Source organism: Dendrobium catenatum, unplaced genomic scaffold (assembly GCF_001605985.2).
Source record: "Dendrobium catenatum unplaced genomic scaffold, ASM160598v2 fragScaff_scaffold_167, whole genome shotgun sequence".
Taxonomy (NCBI): Eukaryota; Viridiplantae; Streptophyta; class Magnoliopsida; order Asparagales; family Orchidaceae; genus Dendrobium; species Dendrobium catenatum.
Window position 1 is genome coordinate 260,530 of NW_021318629.1, and position 17,408 is coordinate 277,937.

The following is a 17,408-nucleotide window of genomic DNA, read 5'->3' on the forward strand; positions in this document are numbered from 1 at the left end:
CTTCCAGGCGGGACAATAAATCCAGAGGTCGGGCATGCTATACCTCTTGTGAGGTGTAGTCTGTAAGCCCCTTTGCACTCGTTAGATTTAGGTTCGAGGTACTACCTATCAGTAGTTCTCACCTTAGTTTTAGCGTCCGAGGCATTGGTTGATTCCAAATCATCCTATAAGCCCTCACCTTTCGGGCAATTCCTTCAACATATGTTGTTGGAATGTAAGCTCCAACTTTCTAATAAAATATCAACTTAAACCAAAATTAGATTGCTAAAATGTAAAGCCCAACATAGGATAGTTTGAGCACCTCTGAGATTCCCTCAGAATCAAGTGCTCCTACTTCGCCTCCCTTGGCTCTCATTCCAAAAATATGATTCTAAGTTGATCAGCCTCTTCCTTGAAATTCTAAAGGGCTAAAACCTTTAAGCAAGACTTTTATGGATTTCAAAAAGCAAACTTTAGCCAATGTCTAAAATGACTTCCAAGAAAAGCAAAATCACTAGTTTAATCAAAAGTTTTCTCAAGCACTAAAGCTTGGGATGTAATTAATCATAGGGGCTTGCCCCTATGGGATGTCTGTACCCCAGAAATAAATAAACCCCATTCGACCAAACATCGAGTGGGGGAATCTCTGTTAATAATTGTAAATTTTATTATTGAGTCCATAAGGAAATGGTATTTTTACCCTTCGGGGTAATATATCATATTCTTATGCCGTACTCGATTATAAAATATGCAATCCGTTTGAGAATACAAAAATTCTCCAACAGTACTAATACAAAAAGTTAGATATGGAGTAAAAATAGTAAAAATTCTGCAAGGAATGCATAAATAAGACCACACGAACATTTAATTAACAAAAATCTCAGATAGGAATCTTGATTACAAGAAGATAGTTGAAGGAGATTATTACCAAGAAAGGCTCCAACACATCATGAACACTAAGAAAGACTCCAACACATCATGAACAGGAGTACAAGAAAATAAAGCCAATTTTTCCACAAAAAACTTACAGTGTAAAACGTGATGTAGCTGATTGCCAGAGTTAAAGCAATCTCGATGACTGCATCATTGAAGATGAACCCAAGCCAGAGTATAGATGCTATTCCGAAAGCTAGTCCAAGAGCTACACTGAACATTAAGAGGCTTTGATGATAAGAATCATCTATGACAGAACAATAAATAATAGGTAAGAAAAGAATACACACGCTCCAAGTGAAACACGTGATAAGAACTGAATAATTTCTCCAAAATTGAAGCTCTTCCCAAGCACCATCTTGTAGAACAACTGATACACAACAATCGCAGTCCTGCAAGGTGATAATGAATCGTGCATGCATTTCAAGAAAATCTGAGATTTATTATGACAAAATCATCATGTCAAAATAGATAGACAAGACATGTCTTTCATGCCTAAAGATCAATTGCACCATTAGATTACAAAGATTTCAGTATGATAAAGATGTCAATAACAACGAGATATAGACAACTTTTTAAATAAAGCATAATATTATATCAAGATAATAAAATGAGTACAAAGAATGTAAATTACAAGGAATTGTAAAATTAAAATATTAAAAACAAAAAACACTTTTCAAGAAAGACAACGTAACACCCACTGTCCTTGAATTCAGGTAATTGACTTACTCGGAGTTTGATACTTTATTTTAAGTCATATGGTACTAGATTGACCCTAGATAAGTCCAAAATTTTGACTTGGGATAGAGAAACTCAATTCGCTAAAATGCGGTGCTAGGAACATTGGCGTTGCGGCATTGATCTCTCTGTTTGAGAGCTGCTTTTAGGAAGGTGTTGTAGCGTTGGGTGACGCCACCGTAGAGTCAAGATCTTTGTTTGTGAGATTCTGCGAGAATCTGGAATATTCAGGGCAACGCTACAGTCTTGAGGGTCAAAATGAGTGTTTTTAAAATAAGAAATATCTTACTCCATTTGCTAAATCCATCACCCCCAACCATCCTTGTCGGAAAAGAGGAACAGAAGAAAAAGAGGAGAGAAAAAGAATGGGAGAATGTTTGGAATCCAGAAGCCCATAACCCAAAAAACGTCTATCAATCTAATTAAGGAAATTGTCTGGCTCAATGTGAGCAAGCTACGCTCTATATCTGATTTCAATTTTGGTGTTTCAATTAAAAGATAGGCTTAAAAATGTGTTTTTTTTCTTATATGTGAAAAAAAAAATAACAACAACACACAAATTTTAGTGTAATACCCTACACTTTGTTCTGAACAAATTGACTATAAGAATGCAAATATCCACCAATTGGTTTGCCCTGTATGAATTTCTGAGAATTTTGGATACATGGATCATTTCTAAACCTCAGTGTAGTTGACAAAATATGTTAAATTGATATGTTACATCGCTCTGTGAAATTTGTAATATTCCAAAAATTTTGAGTAAGCATCTGAAATTTTTGGTAATTCTTGTAAAATTAGACATTGAATACATCGTGTTTTAATTCTTTAGTTATACACTAAATATGCATCCTTGTGCCTTTCATGATATTTTGAAGCTCTTTGATGGAATGGAAAGTGCACAATGAAATTATGTGGTTAAGCCCAATGCATATGTACATCTACTTTGTACTATATTATGTTATGGCTCTGCAATAGCTCTGTTTTGAAAATATTCTTCTATGTTCTGGTTTTGCTCTGCACCTGCCTAAGCAAGTAGAATGTGATGAAATGGGAGTTATAAGTAGGCATTAATACATGTACATTTTTGCATCCATATTAGCATGTGAGTTTAACTCATTCCGCTGCCACACTCTATAACTTATAAATCCTTTTCGAGTATTAATTAGAATAAAAATGCAAAGTCTTTTTTGTCTTTCTTATTTCAATTATAAGTTATAAATTGAATTATGTTATGAAGAAAGGTTGGTCTATTGAGTTTTGTACTCATACTATTCCTTAAAATATTTCAGGAAAAGGGAAGGACCATGCAAAGTAGGTTATTTTTGATAGGGAGCAGGAGTTTTGAGTCTGTAAGGTACATATTATTTTGTTAGTTAAAAATATATTTAGGCAGTTTGTTGTTATTAATGTATTTTGGGCTATTATTTTGGAATTATGGGTGAAAGGAAAATCTGAAGAGAAGCCTTGTATCTTCTGATATTGTATTTTATTTATCGGATGATTAGATGGCTAGGTAAGAGTATCATTGGGGGGGTTGAGAAGCCTGTGGGTAGCATAGGTTAAAATCTTTCATTAGATTCTAGGACATTATAGATAGGACATTATAGACAATGCCAAAGATAGGGCTATGAAGCTATCTATTAAAGATATACATATCTATTAAACAGGTGAAAATATCCAGGGAAAGCTTACATTTATGGCCCCCAACTTGAAGCCTAGTGAATAATTGAGGATGATGATACATTTTTTATTATTTGATAAACATGCTTTTGAGTCCATGAGAACGAGAGATGTTCTGTACTATTATGATTCTCTGGTTCAATTAAATATCTGCATTGGCCAGGTTCAATCATTGCGTTCATTGGGCTTGTTAACTATTTAGTATAGTTATTTGAGACACTATTCCTGTCACGACCCGGCCCGGTTAGCTCGCGTAGGCGAGGCGGGAACAGAGGTCGGACGGTAGGTCAAGTATCTAAATTCCTAAATCTATCAATTCCCTAAATAAATCTCCAATAAATTTTGAAAGAGCCACTATAACAATAAAGTTTGAAATCACATAAACATATAAGCAAACATATTCTTCGTCCTTACCTTTCTTCCGGAGCTCCTGCCCTACGATAAACAATGCCGCCCCTTCTACTCATTGAATAAAATTAAGCTCACCTGAAAATGTTAACAACTAACATTAAGCTAAAGCTCAGTAAGCAATACACAATTCTAAACTACAGTAAACAAGGAAACTGAATAATATGATAGATGCAAAAATTTTTTATTTTTTTAATTTGGCCTTTTTTTTTTTTTTTTTTTTTTTTTTTTTGAAGGGGGAATTGGACTCTAGTCGGACATAGGATTTGTTCAAGTGCAATGCAAGTGCAATTAACAACACCAAGGGAAGTTATGTTCATGTAATGGTGGAAGACGTCGTCTTTTATTCACTTTAGTAATTACTTTCCTTTATCTATTATCTAAAATAATTAGTTATTGGAAGCGCAAGATGATGAGTCAAAATGATGAACTAAAATTCTTATATAAAACATAATAAATACGCATGAGTAACATATAGTAGCGTGAACACAATTAAGTAGGCTCGACTTTATGAATCCCCATTTTTGTTTATTCCAATTAAGACCTACACTAGGTGTTAAGTATTTTGAAAAATTTTATGCACAACTTCTAGACAAGATACCTTACTCTACCCCTTCCCCTTTCTAATACACAAGCATCGTTACCATAAGGCATATCCCAATTATTTTGGGGTCCGGATTATAAATCCTATTTTTTTAATTGTTATTGTTGAATGTTATTTTAAGTGTTAAACATATCCTTCGCAAATCATTTTGAATAATTTCTACCAATGTATTAGCAATTATACCCATTTTTCTCCAAAATCCTCTTACACAAATCTTATTTACATCCAACAAGCACATTTTCTACCCTTCATTGAGTTGACCTTCATATGTGTCATGGTCAATGCAAGCAAAGGTGTGAATTATCGACAAATGTTAGCAGGCGCGACGCTAGCAAAAACACCCAAACGATCTCCGATGGTCAAATGGACTACGTCGATATGATCAGGACGTCGAAGCAGGGACCTCTTGCACTCAAATCAAGCAAAGCTGATCGAAATAGACAAAATACGGACAAACATTATGCAACATTGCTCGAACATCGCTCACTTGCAAAAATGGACTTCGTCGTTGTGTCTGGAATGTCAAGAATACCTATAAATGACCTACAATATTGTATGGTTCCTTGCCAAAATGAAAATACAAAATTGATACGAGTTTTGAGATGAAGCCATGCAAATCGAGATGAACAAATAACGAGGGATTGGGCGACGACTCAAAATTCTGCTGCCCCATCCCCATATCCTGCCCTCAGCAGCCACAAAACCCACCTAATTCTGCTTCAACCCACGATTTTTTTCCATCCTAACTGCTTTATCCTGTCAAAGAACAGAAAAGATATAATAAAAAAAGAGAAAAATCCTAAACTAAATCTCATTTCCTCTCCACTGCGGCAAGCCCTCCATTCAAACTCATCACCACCTGATCCCCCTGCAAAACGAAGTCCATCTGCTGCCGTGAAGCCTCCACTTCTCCCAGCCTACTCCTCTCTACCCGCCTGAATAGCTCCCAGCAACAGGCTGAAATCTCCCATGCAGCTGCTGCTCCCCTCTCCAACCTGCTACAACACTTTTCCTGCTCTCTAATTGACCCAGGCCGGCCTCCCTCCCGTATCTGTTCACGTAACCAGCTCCTCCTCTCCCAGACCAGCAGCCCGTCCGTCCTTTATAATACTAACACCTCTACTCCACGGCCTCCACAGCAACTCCTCTTCCCTTGCAGCCACCTACAGCTTTTCCTCCCTTGGTTTGCACTCCAGAACCAGCCACTTAAGATTAGCCCACACCTCAACTCTTCCTCCACATTTCCAAACTGCAGCCCACAAAACATCCTCCTCACTCAGTTCATCCCAAACAGCCCACCTACAACCCCTCTCAAGCCCAACAAAGCCCTCCTCTCCTCCTACCTAATCACCCGTAGCCCAAACTCATCTCGCCCACTCACAACAGTTTTCCTACATCTACCCAACAACCTAAATCAGCCCATCTTCACTTGCAACCACTTCAATCCAACTCCTACACCACTAGCCAAGCAGCCCACTACACTTCACATTACCTACTACATAAATCCCACTTCAATTCCTAGCCCAAAATACCTCAACAGCCTCCTATTCTCCCTTCCAGCAACTCCAATAACAAGCCCATTCCACCTCCATACCTCTTCCAGTTAGCTTAAATCAAACTCCAACCCACTCACACACCTCTTAAAGGCCCAAAACAGCCAACAACAAACACCTCTTTCTCCCCATTCATTAAGCAGCACACATCAACAAACTCTCCTACCTCTATAATCAGCCAAAATAGCAACCAAACTTTCCATTTTATATCTAACAAAGAGTCTACAGTCATCTCCTCTCTCTTTCCCTCCATATTATGATTCGTATCACTTAAAAAAAAGGAAGAGAGAAAGAAAGATTGTGTAGTGCCTTCTACCTCGTCGTCGTCATTGCCTCGCTCGTCAAGGTATGATGCTCGCTAAACCTTAAAACATAAATTTTATTCTCGAAGTTTACGGTGCAATGAGCAACCCCCTGCACGTGCTTTTCGGAGCATAGCTGGAGGAAGTTCGAAGGTGACATAAGCGGCAAAGCAGGTAGGCCCTGTACATGCTTTTCGTAGCGTGGCAGGGACACTACTAAGTACCCGTATACGTGCTTCTATGCCTGCAGGGAAATTTGAGAGCTTTCATGCAGGTATCTCGAGACGCTTTTCGTAGCGTGGTGGATTGAAAATATCGATCACGATGTCACCCGACACCTACCAAACACCTTTTCGTAGCATGGTGGGAAGGCATAGTCTCTCAAAATTCCCCCTACACGGGAGAGACACCAAGAGGCTGCCAAAATTTTGACTAAAAATTGGAACTTAGAATTTTAAAAGACCTGCGCAATGAAAAATGCACTAAAATTAAAACTGAACAGGCTTACAGGGAACCAAACCTAAATTAATATTCTAAGATTAAAATGAAATTAAATGCAATTTGTAAAATCAAATAAGCTACGTGATATTTGTAATGAACATATAATGTAAATGGCAGCTCACCCATAGCCTGCTTATGAGTAAGAACAAGAATAGAATACTTGTAATAAGTGTGAACCCACTTATTGAAGAAGACAGGATACAGGATGCCTATAATGAACATATCAGTCCACCTACGTGCTCAATCTAAACTTGTGATATAGACAACAGACTGCCCACCGGTGAAAAGCAAAGAGACTTGTTATTAATTATGCAACTTGCTTAAAAGCATGAATAAGAACTCTTAAAGCACATAGTAGCTCACTTACATACCACATTAAAGGACTTGAAATTCATGCAGCCCACCCATGGCAATAGTAGATGACTTGTAATGCTCACATTAGTCTACGGGTAGAAAAAAAGGGAACTCACAGCTGGCATAACCCTACGAGAGAGAAGGGACTCATGGTTAATGTGATAATTTGCCTACAAGCATAGGTAGATATGTAGAGTGCACTATAGACCGCCTACAAGAAACAATAAGAGGCCTTTGATGAATACTACAGTTCACTTGTGAGCAACAACAGGGAATTCGTAGTGCATACAATAGCTTGCCTACGTGCAACAACAGAAGACTTGTTATACATATAGCAGTCCGCCAACAGATGATACTAGTAGACTTATAACGAATATAGCTTGCCCATAGGTAATATTGATGAAGTTTGCACTGCACAACAGCCTACCTACAAGAAGCAACAAGTGACCCGTAGCATAACACTACAATTCTACTAAGAGCAGGAGCGGGGAATTGTTAGTGCACACAACTAGCCTATGGGTAGCAATAGGAGATTCGTAGCAGTGATGTAACTCACTCAGAAGCAAGGACACAATCTCCTAATGTCTATTGAGAAAACATCCTCAACGAGCTGTGCTCAGTGATAACATGGAGGAGTCAAAATAAACTAAATAACATATCTCCTATGTGCAACAACTAAAAAATAATATGTTTTCTCACGCCACTAGATCCGCAACACTCATACAAGCAGACAGAAAGCCTTTCTCGAACTTCAAATGAAATTTTGTGCAAGCTTTAGCGATAACCACTTGCACAAATAATCATATCTAAATATTTTAAAATGCCACTCATGCATTATATTAAAATTCCCTAAATTTGAATGTGACACATCGAGAAGCGTGTCAACGCCTCTTTGAGCGTGTAGCAACCTTGGGAAGCAGGCGACATCCCCGAGAAACATGCTCGCTTTGAGAAGCTTCTTACTAACTTGAGAACTGTGCGCATGAATTTAATACCCGCATGTGCTCCAATCGCTACATTTAACCCTTAATCTTAAGGTCTGAGAAAATTGTGTGGGTTAAATTTTCAAGTTTCATCCTACTCATTGAAAGGACCGTAGTTGACATGACTTGAATTAACAAACGGACGCATAATCACAAATCTACTGAGATATTTAATATTAAAGTACATATTAGGCCTTCAACAGCTCTTTAAATGAAACTCGTCATAAAGATATAAGCACTCAGTTTCAATGTTCACATAACAATCAATAATCAAACCAGATTCTTTGTTAGCGAACGAACAAAGTCGACAATGTTCATATAATTAAAAATATTAAAAAATTTATCCCCAATTATAATTAACAGTGTTGAAAGATAATCTCAACCGGAAAAGACTCTACTCTTTTAAATGCCCTCAAATTCCTATAAATGTAAATATTTTCAAATGATTATAGCATCACCCCGATGATGGCCGTGTTGAATGTAAATCTCAACCAGATGAGGCAATTCTTAAAGATCTATCAAATTTTAATGCTCACTATCTATCAAAATATTAATATTTAAAAATTAAATTTAATCATCTAAACTTAAAACAAATTCATCCACCCTCCGCAATCATTTGATGAGGGCAATGAACTCAAGAAAAAATAACTCTAGCTCATAAAGAACAAATGTCCAGTCGATAATATCACTCGGATTCATTCTCAAATCAGTAAGGACGTAGCGTTTCTCCTCTAACCGGTGGCTTGGCTAGTACGGCTCCACTTTAACCTGTAGCTTGCTCAGACGGTTCTACGTGATATGGTTATGATTGGTCATCTAATTAGTGGCTTCGCTAGATGACCCCACAAAGAACCTGTGGCTTTGCCAGACCAGCCCCACATGGTTAATGATTATGACCGCGACCCTCTGACCTAGTGGTTTGGTTGAACGACTCCATTGTATTACGATCATGACTAAAACCTCTTATGTTCCTCAATGGCTATTTATCATTGAGTAATGAATTATAGGGTATAATCGATATGGCACAAATCCCTCTGTAAGCTATGGTTGACTTAAATTTGTTTCTTAGACAAACATTCATCCCAAGTCAACAAGGTACCCTTGTACGAATCAAATCATGGCTACCGACAAGGATCCTTTGGTCAGATTGGGTCGACTACCTCCTCTGACCACGCAAACTAGGGACCATGATGACCCGGGATGACGGAACCATGGGACCTTAATCAGGCTCATTATCATTCCCCTCATCATCTACTTTAAGTGCAAGATGGAGAAATTTTTAAATTTAATATTAAATCTTACCTTTGAAATTGTTGTTACTATATGCTAAATACAAAGTATATGTTCAACGACTAGCCTTAATCGAAAGTGCTCGATCGTTGATGCAATCAATTAGATTGCAAAATTACATAAAAGCTAGGTCATCCTTTTAAAACACCACAAACAGACAAAAAGCAACATTTAAATATAAAACAACTTAACTTTCATATTATAAAGATAATTCATACAAATTTAGAACATAGAAACACCTAAAATTGCTTTCCTTTCATCGAGAAGAAAGATACATATGAGGTGGACACTTGCGAAGAGAAGAATGAGATAAGAAGCCCAAGGAGAGAACGAAGAGAAGACAAGCTCGCAAGCTTTCCCAAAAAAAAAGAGAAAAGGAACAAGCTCGCAGGCTTTTCCAAGAAACCCGCAGGTTTTTTGGCACCAAAAATTCTTCACATAACATACCCCTTTTATTATTTAAAGTTGACGGATTTCGACGGAACTAATTTTAAAAAATTTTAAGAAAATTGATATATATATATAACTTATGTTTAATTTTGTGTATTTTGGGAGATAAAAATTTTTGAAGTTTAAAAAAAACCAAAATACCCTTAGTTAGTACTAAATCAAAAATGATTTAAGTGATGGCAACGTTGTCATTTGCAATCCTTATTTCCCTAAATAATAAGAGGCGGAAATTTCCCCTTCCCCCATTCGCACAGTCGGCCAAACCGAGAGGGAACGAACGAGCTGAAGGGAGGAGGCGTACGGGTGAGGCGATCGGAGGGCTTCAGCGACGGCTTTTGGGGGCGGTTTCCGGCGGTCAAAGTTGGAAAATCTTAGCAAAAGACAAAGGGAGAGTCAAGGTATGATTAGAATTAAGAATTTCTCTCTTTTCCCTTAGATTTTAGAAAGAGAAATTTTCTAGGTTTGACAAAAACCTAATTTTTCTTTATGAAATGAATAGGAAAGATTAAGGAATGTGTTTTAACAGAAGAAACAAAATTTTCTTCAAGAATTTTTTAGAATTGAAAAATTAGTGTTTTTACCTCAAATTGAAATTTTGAAAGTGCTTTTACAAATATGATTCATAAGGGTCTTGTGGGCTCCGAAAATTCGGCCCCGGCCTCCGCCCGCTGCGTTTCTTTTTATTCGGCGAGGGAGTTTTAACTGAATAGGTTCCAGGGTAAATTTTGGAAAGCAGATGGGTTTGTAGATAAGACACTACCCAGAGATTTCGCCCTCATTTTGTGAGGACTTTATGATCTGAGTTCTGGTTTCCTATAGGCTCAAGCCCCTATAGTTAATTACCCCTCCCGATTACGAGAGAGAACTTTCAATTAAGGCTAGTCATCAATCAGATACGTTGTATCCATAGATACGTAGTATCAGGTGTATAGTAGCAGCAATGGGTTTGAATTTTGATGTTGAAAAATTGCAGAGTTTGGAGATTTAGAAAACTGATATTTAAAATAGAAATTTTCACCATCTTGCACTTAAAGCGGCCGGTGGGGGAATGGATGATGGACCCGATCAAGATCCCATGGTTCCGTCATCTCGGGCCATCGTGGTCCCTGGTCTACTTAGTCAGAAGAGGTAGTCAACCCAACCTGACAGAAGGATCCTTGTCGGCAGCCATGGGTTGCTTCGTCCAAGGGGACCTTATAGACCTGGGATGAATATTTTCCTAAGGGGACAAATTTGAATCCACCTTAGCTAACAGAGGGTTTTGTGCCCTATCGATCATATCCTATTGATTCTTATCTCAAGGATTTGATGCCAAAAATGAACGTTTTGACTTTGGCCATAACCGCTATCTGTGGTGCCATTTGGCGGCAAAACCACTCGGTTCAGAGAGCCCCGGGTCATAACCGTTTATCCTGCAGTGCCATTTGGCGGCAAACCGCCTGTTAGAGGACACGTACCACGTCCTTATTGGCAGGAGATTGTTTGAGAATGGATCCTAGTAATATTTTCGACTTGGCATTTGGCTCTATGTGAGCTTAAGTAGTTTTTAACTTGTCTACCCTGACAAACTGTTGCGGAGGGCGGATGGATTTTGCTTTAAGCATTTTATGATTGGATTTCAAATTTTAAATATTTTTTGGATTTTTGGATTTGAGTTTTTTTTTTTTTGGATTTTGGTATTTTTGTGGAGTTTTGGATTTTGATAGGCATTTGGATATTTGGGAGATATTTGAAAATGTTTGTGAACCCCTTCGGTTGAGATAAACATTCAACATGGCCATCATCGGGGTGTTTGGTGTTATTTCTCTTTTGTTGATTGAACCCTGTCAACTCGACCAAGCTATTGATCGAGGATCGGATTTCATAGGTTTTATGCCCTTGACAGTGAATTCTCATTATTATAGGCCTTGAAAGCCTAATATGAATGTATTAAGACAAATATGACGGTCTCCACAACCGTATATTTGTTTGTTGGTTCGAACCCAGTCGACTTCTATTGACCCGTATAGAAGGATCGGTTTCGAACTTGAATTCACTTGTTAGCCCTCACAGCATCCCCAGACGTCACGTGTGTACCAATAACACGCTCGTCGGGGCCCATATGGGTGTTTGAGGGCATTTTGTAATTATTTATTGAACCTTGTCAACTCCTACTTGCTTAGAAGGATCGGGTTCAGATTTAATAACCCGCGTAGCATCCCTGGACGTCACGTGTGTACTAATAACACGCTCGCCGGGGCCCATGCGGGTTTCATGATTACTTTTATCCCTTTTAGTGTACCTATGTGTATACAAACTATAGTGCACGTGCGGGGGTACTTTGAAAGTATTTGTAGACGCCTTCTATCCGCTTGCAAGAATGTTGCGGATCCGGTGCCGTATAGAAGCAGCTTTTGGATCAGTTATTTGCTGCTTTGTACAGGTAGACTGTCATGCACTACTTACATGATTTATGTAGGTAGATTGTAGTGCACTAACGAATCTCTTGCTTTAGGTCGTAGGACCTTACACTTGTCGTATTCTTCATGCATTTTTGTTGTGGTATTTGATCCCGTGTAGTATATCCGCCACTACTATAGGTAGGCAGGTAAATGTACTCTATAGATTGAAATTAAATTCAGGATACTACACTTACTGAAGTCTTTCTGCATCTACCCATCAGTGGCATGTGGCACATACATCTGTATTCGTAGAGAGCTTGTATGTGTTGCAGATCTTTTATATTTACTCGCAAACCATATGTTGAATGTACAATGGGCCCCCTGCAATGGACCGTAGACACTTGCACTTGTTGTATATCAAATTTCCTCCGCTTGTGGGAGACAGATGCATCTACTTGCCATTGCCTGATTATAGATTGTATTAGTATCTTAACACTTGTGGCAGACTCCCGGTATCCTTCTTGTAGATGACATGTTGTGTGCAAAGCGGGTCTTCTACAAACTTTCGTAAGCATTTGCATTTGTTATACGTCCGCTTCTGCATTAGAGAACCAGTGTATTTGACCCATGTTGAATTATCGTCGATGATGTGTTCTTCTTGTGAACATCTCATATTGCATATTAATTGCTATGATTTGTTGAGGTTCAGTGCATTTATCTGCTAATTACTCATCATACCCACATATGTACCTTACTATGCATATGACACATCTTCCATCATCGCTAGTAAGAGTTCACGTCCGCTACAATCTTCTATCTCATTCATGTAGAGAATCTGTCACACTGGTGATGTGTTCACCAACACTACTTGTAGATAAGATCGTCGTATGAATGAAGAGTTTTATATGTTAACTTGTAGGAGCTTGTATACTTTGCCGGTGTGTTACCCTTGTTTGTACCTTTGCTTGCATGTTGAATTGTTGTTGACAATGGAGACATTCATATGTAAATCTTTTATGAATATCTCCATTGTAACTATCTTTTACTCATCAAATTCATATCACTTGCTCTTATGAGTGAGATATAGGGATTCTATTCACCATAGGTTATTGCTCATGATTATTTGTTGATGCTTGTAGGAAAGTTGAGCTTGTAGTTCTTTGTTCAAGTCCCAAAAAATGTGACTCAGTTCAAGTTCAAATTTTTGCATTCAAGCAAAGTTTCACATTCCTTAGACCAAGTTCTGATCCAAGTTCTATTCATTGATGTTTGTTTGGATGCTCAAGATTATTCATTGAACTTTTTTCATTTTGATTGCTCATTCGTTGAACCAAGATCTTATTCCATATGCTTCAAGTCTTCTATCATTTATTTGAATTCCTTTGAGTCACCTTCTATCATTGGCATGATCGCGAACAATTGGATTTAAGGCCCAATTTCTTGTGACTATTAATCTTGTTGTATATTCAAGTTTGTTCAAAATGAGCTCAAAGCCCTTTGTATTTGGTCCAAATTCGGATTCAAATGCTCTCGCATATGATTCAAAACCTTGTGATTGTTCAAGTAACACTTGAATTTGCAAGTCTTTGCCATCTAATTCGAATCAAGCTTCAAGTTGTTTGAATTTAGCTTGAGTTTACCATTTATTAAGATTCAAATTAAGATCATTTTTAAGCTCCTTATGATCTTCTGCATTGTTCTTTCAAGTTCAATCAAGTTCTATCCTTGTTCATAAGTCCTCTGCTCTTGTTCGAGTACAAGTTCTATGCCCTTGCTCAAATTGTTCAAGTCAAGTCCAAGCCTTGTCGGCTTAATGTTCAAATCAAGTTCTTGCTTGAATCCAGTCCAATTTCATTTTACTTGGGTTCAATTCTTTATTAAGTCATTTAGATCTTGTCCAAAGTACAAGTACAAGTCCTTCGTTGTTCTTCTGTGTTCAATCAAGTCCAGGTCCCAAATTGTTCTTTTGAGTTCAAATGAGGTCCAAATATAGCATTATGCTCACCCAAAATTTAGGCAGCCTTCCGGCGTATCCCCCGTTTAGAAGAAAACTACGAAAAACTGGGCCTTTCCCACCACGCTAAGAAAAGCATGTATGGTAGGTGCCCTCCTCTCTCTCTCTCTCTCTCTCTCTCTCTCTCTCTGCGGGATGGAGGAGTTGGAAGGATCGAGAGGTCGGGTAGAGCTAGTGGAGGTGTCGGTGTGAGGCGGAATGGAGGTCAGAGTCACTGGAGGAGAAGATGTCTGTGACGTTTTTCACGTGGAGGAGATGAGTAAGAGCGATCGAGAGACCGAATGCTTCTCTTGGTCGGGTATTTAACAACGGGAGCTGGAGTGAGATCAAGGCAAGTTCACGGGATTTACGCATGAAGTGCGCAAGATTTTCGGGACATGCTGCAGACGGCGCCGAACAGCAGGATTTCGGCCGGTTTCGTGGATACGAGGTTTGATCTGATTCTTTTTGTTTCTTTTGTGCTTTACACAGAGGTCAACAGGTCTTAAGAGGGTTTCTAAGGGAATAAATTGGGTTTTTCTCACAAAATGATATTTTCCTAATTTTTAAAATTAATAAAACCGAAATTATAAATTAGTTTAATTTAATTTAAGTTAGGGTAAATGATTAATTTGGATAAAATATTTAATTAGATTAAAATATGAAAATTTTAGAATTTGTTGCATGCTTTATGTATTAAATTAGAGAGGGAGGGAGAGAACTTAGAGTGGTTTAAAAAGAGAAGAAGAAGAATTTTATTTTAAACTTATTTTGTAGATTTTTAAGGAGAAATTAATTCTTATATGTGTTATTTGTAGTAACCTCGAAGGAAGGACTAGCGAAGAGAATCAATTTCATAATTTCTTGTAAGTACTAATGGTTCTTTATTATAGTGATAATTTTGTTTCTCTCAAGTTATATGATTTGAAAGACCAAACATGTTTATAAAATCTTTATAGTCAATTTAAATCACGATTCAATTACTCTTGTTTAATGATTGATTATGCAATTTATATATTACATTTTATGACATTATCATACAAAGTTCATATATAATATAAATGAGATGATATGATTGTTATTTTTAGTGATTGTATGTGCATGCTGAATTGATAGAGCTTAACCCCTTATAGTACTAGCTAGGACGCTGTAATCGTGCACGTTAAAATGGTAAAGGATTAATATTGATATGAATATGAAGGATATGATTTTATTATTTATGTTTATGTTTAATGTTATATTTATATGAAACAAATTTATGATATATTTAGGTGGCATCTAACATATTACTCATTTTGCCTTGAATTACTGTAAATTAGAGTATTTTTTACTTACTAAGCATTGGCTTATTGTTAGTTGTTAAAAATTTTCATGTTTAATCATTTTAAATCATAATGAGTAGAAGGGGCAGTAAAGTGTACCGTAGGAGAGGTGCTCCGAAAAAAAGGTAATTATATGAATCTGTTTGAGGTTATGTTTATGTGTTTTAAATTTTATTGTTTTAGTAGCTCTTTCAAATGTTATGGTGATAATTTTAGAGATTTGACATTTTTAATCTACCGTCCGACCTCCGTTCCCATCTCGCCTATGCGAGCTTATCGGGTCGGGTCGTGACAAAAGTGGTATCAGAGCAAAGGGTTTAGGAATATTGATCAATATAAAAGAGCCATTAGGATGATTTTATATGTTAGAGAACATATAAGGTGTGTATTATAGACTACTAATTTTATTCCATCGGTTATATCTCAGAGTCATGAATCATGAAAATGATGCCACTGATAGCACTACGAGAGAGATTAGAAGGAAGATACCAGTTGTACCAGAACCTTCAAGTAGTAGCATCAATGCTACTATGAAATCTTTTACGCAAATGATGACGGCAATGACCCAAATGATTAAGAACACTCAGACCTAGGTTGGAGGTAGTGGACGCTCTCCAATGGATAAAAATTTAAAGTTGTTCCAAGATATGAAGCATCCGATGTTTTTAAGTGGTGGACCAATAGAGGCAGAAGATTGGGTGATGAGGATAGAGAAGATTCTAGAGGGTATGTCCTGCCCAGAAGATAGAAGGGTTACTCTCGCTGCTTTTGCCTTTGATGGTGAGGCATAAAGGTGGTGGCGAAGCCAGCTACAAGAGACTTTTGGAGAGTGACCTAGCAGTCAAGTCTCATGAGGAGAGTTTCTAAAAGTATTCAAAGATTGGCATGTATCCATGTCAGCCAGACGACATATGCAAGATAAATTCAGCAGATTGGTACAAGGTAATAGAACTATTACTCAGTATGAGGCCGAGTTCACTAGACTTTCCAGATATTTATGACATCTGATACCCGATGCAAAAGAGAAATGTCATCGTTTCTTATCTGGTTTCAAGGATATCATTAGACAACCTTTGATTGCTTTTAGCATTGAGGATTATTTTACTCTGGTAGAGAGGGCCGAAGGAATGAGTCAGATTTGCAAGCTATTCAGAAGAGAATGGATCAACATAAAAGGAAGAGTTTTGAAGAGGATATTCAAAGCAATCAGACTGAGGGATCAATGGAAAGAAGCCCAAGTTTAGTCCTAGTGGAGTCAGTGGTGCAACTGTAAGTAAAGTTATGAAAGCTTGTGCTAAGTGTGGCAGATTACATAAGTGTGAATGTTTGATTGGTTCCAACACTTGTTATTGGTGTCATCAGCCTGGACACATAGCAAAATATTGTCTTATTTTGGTTCAGAAGACTTCAGGAGAAATGAGATCAAATGAAGCATCTTTACAGAGGAACTTTAGCAAACAAAAGATGGTAGAACCATCAGCTGCAGGTTCAGTGCAAAATCAATCCAGGCAGAATGTTCGACCACGGGTTTATACTTTGACTCAGCAGGAGCTCAATGAATCCATAGATATTGACAAGGATAGTTAAGATAACTTTATTGTCTATTCTTAGTGACTTGTAATGTTAAATTTAATATTTTGGATTTAGTAAGTTATCTTGTTATGTTACGTCAGATATTTTGGATTGATCAGATTATTTTGTTATGATATATCAGATGTTTAGTTTGTTTTGTTCCAATGTTAAAGTTTATGGTAATTGAAATAGAAGATGTTGGTTGATTGTAACTAGAAGTTGTGTGTAAATTTCGAGAACAAAATTTTTATTAGGAGGGAAAAATTGTAAAACTTGAAATTTGACTATTGTAGCCGTCGCGATGAAATTTAAGTGAAAATTTAAAGTTAACGAATTTCAACGTAAATAATTTTATAAAATTCTAC

General features: G+C 37.4%; 1 protein-coding gene across 2 annotated transcripts in view; it reads right to left on the reverse strand.

The window, feature by feature from the left end:
• LOC110111577 (sodium/hydrogen exchanger 8) overlaps positions 1-17,408 on the reverse strand; it is a gene marked incomplete at its 3' end in the record, with an annotated part of 81,269 nt that overhangs the window by 52,072 nt on the left and 11,789 nt on the right. For both annotated transcript variants that reach the window (XM_020843503.2, XM_020843504.2), the window contains 2 exon segments: positions 1,008-1,125; positions 1,203-1,304. In XM_020843503.2, coding sequence (XP_020699162.1) covers positions 1,008-1,125; positions 1,203-1,304 — 220 coding nt within the window.